Raw genomic sequence first — 1823 nt, forward strand, 5'->3', positions numbered from 1 at the left:
CGACAGAGCCCCCCCCGCCCCCAGCCTCCACGATGATGGCCACAAACTTGGGGTTGACGGCGCAGAAGGAGCTGTCCCACGTCACCTTGGAGACGCGGATGTCCTCATACATCTGGTCAGCCTTCACCGGCTGCCCAAAGACATGCCGGAACTTGCTCTGGCGCACCACGCGGCGGCTCATGGCTGGGGGGAGGCCACGGCCCCTCTCCCAGCCGGGTTTTGGCCCCCTCGGGCCTCACACTCCAAGAGAATCCCCCAACCCTGGGCACAGGAGTCAAGTAGATGGTGGCAGATGAGGGCGCACATGGTGCCCAACGCGGCCCTGATCCCATGGCAGGGAGTGGAGGCAGCCTTGGTGCAGACAGATGTGGGTGCTGCAAGCACTGGGAACAGGCATCCCACCACCAGAGCCAATTAACCTCATCGTTAATCCCAGCTCAGGTTGCAGGGAGGGTGGCAACAGGATGGCAGCAGTGCCTGCATCCCTAGGGTGCATCCACAGCACTCGGGGTGATGGTGGGCACAGGGACAGGGACACAGCTGGGGCACAGCCCCCAGCCCACAGCTGGAGCTGTGTGATGGCTAAGCAGGGACATAGCAGTGCCATGTCCTGCGCCTGTGCCATGTCCTGTGCCTGTGGCTGGCCCTAGGGTTGGCACATGAGCAGCTGAGGGGATTTTTGGGGCGGACATGGAGGTGACATGCACCGGGTCACAGCTTGTCCTCTTGTGTCCCATCCTCCATCAGCATCCTGAGGTGCCCTGGCTTGACCCAGCACCCTGCAGGGAGGCTGTGCCTCCAGCATTGCCCACCCCACGCCTCTCACCATGGGGCCCAGCCCTGGGTCTCCTGTGTGCCACCCACTCTGCCCCCCAGCCCACTTGCCTGGCACTGACCCGGCACAGCCACGCAGCCCCATGGGGACACTGGGGTGCAGAGGAGCCCCTCCATGCCGAGGGTAGCCCCCGTGGGGTCTCCAGCCCTTGGCCATGGCTGGGCACAGCACGGCTACCACTGAGCTCCATCCCGAGCCTCTGCTGCTCCTGGGACCTGCTCGGGTGGCACCGAGCCCCATAGGTCTCCAAAAGCCCTGGAGCTGAGGCTCTGCAGCACCCATGAGCCACTGAACGCCCTGGGGACTCCCCTCTGCTCTTTCGGGGCCTCAGTCATTGCTAATAGCTGTACCCGACCACCAAACCACAGCCAGAGGGGTCAGGCACCACTGCCTCCCAGCTCAAGGGGAAGGAGCAGATCTGCTCCTCTGCATCCCAGCCAGTGGCTTTTGGCCTGGGCACGTGCACCACCAAGCCAAGTCACATCTGTCTGGTCTCTGGTCATCCCCAGGGGTTCCCAAGGCCCTTCAGCATCACCCCTTGCCTGGCAGAGTGGGTGAGGGTCAGAGCCAGGTCCTGAGGGGACCCTGAGCCCTGCTACCAAGGGAGCCTGGACACCAGCATCACTGCTGTCACCCCCACGGCCCCAGACATGGTCCCCAGCCTCGGGGAGGCGTGAGGGGGGCTCTGTGGGGACACGCTAGGGATATTTTGCAGCACCTCATTCATCGCCAGTGGGAGCAGAGTTTGGGGTGCAGGCGTGCAGGGTAGGGGGTGCCAGCTTGGCTGGTGGGGCAGAGGACACGTGGGTGCAGGTATGGTGCAGGCAAGGTATGGGGGGAAGGAAAGGTGCAGATGGGGTGCAGACAGAGTTGAATGGGATGCAGGCAGGGGATAGGGTGCAGGTGGGCTCCTGCAAGCAGAGTTGGGCAGGGTGCAGGCAGCGCTGACCGGGGTGCAGGCAAGGTGCTGGTGGGTTGCAGGCAGGAC

The 1823-nt window shown here is 64.2% G+C and overlaps 1 protein-coding gene across 1 annotated transcript in view; it reads right to left on the reverse strand.

Annotated features, from left to right (window-relative positions):
* Positions 1–181, reverse strand: part of LOC104541268 (coronin-6-like) — a gene marked incomplete at its 3' end in the record, with an annotated part of 1716 nt that extends 1535 nt beyond the window's left edge. Inside the window, exon 1 of the mRNA XM_010185276.1 lies at positions 10–181. Coding sequence (XP_010183578.1) covers positions 10–181 — 172 coding nt within the window. The remainder of the gene's footprint in view (positions 1–9) is intronic.
* Positions 182–1823: the final 1642 nt, after the last annotated feature.

Source organism: Mesitornis unicolor, unplaced genomic scaffold, assembly GCF_000695765.1.
Source record: "Mesitornis unicolor isolate BGI_N332 unplaced genomic scaffold, ASM69576v1 scaffold41375, whole genome shotgun sequence".
In the NCBI taxonomy this organism is placed as follows: domain Eukaryota; kingdom Metazoa; phylum Chordata; class Aves; order Mesitornithiformes; family Mesitornithidae; genus Mesitornis; species Mesitornis unicolor.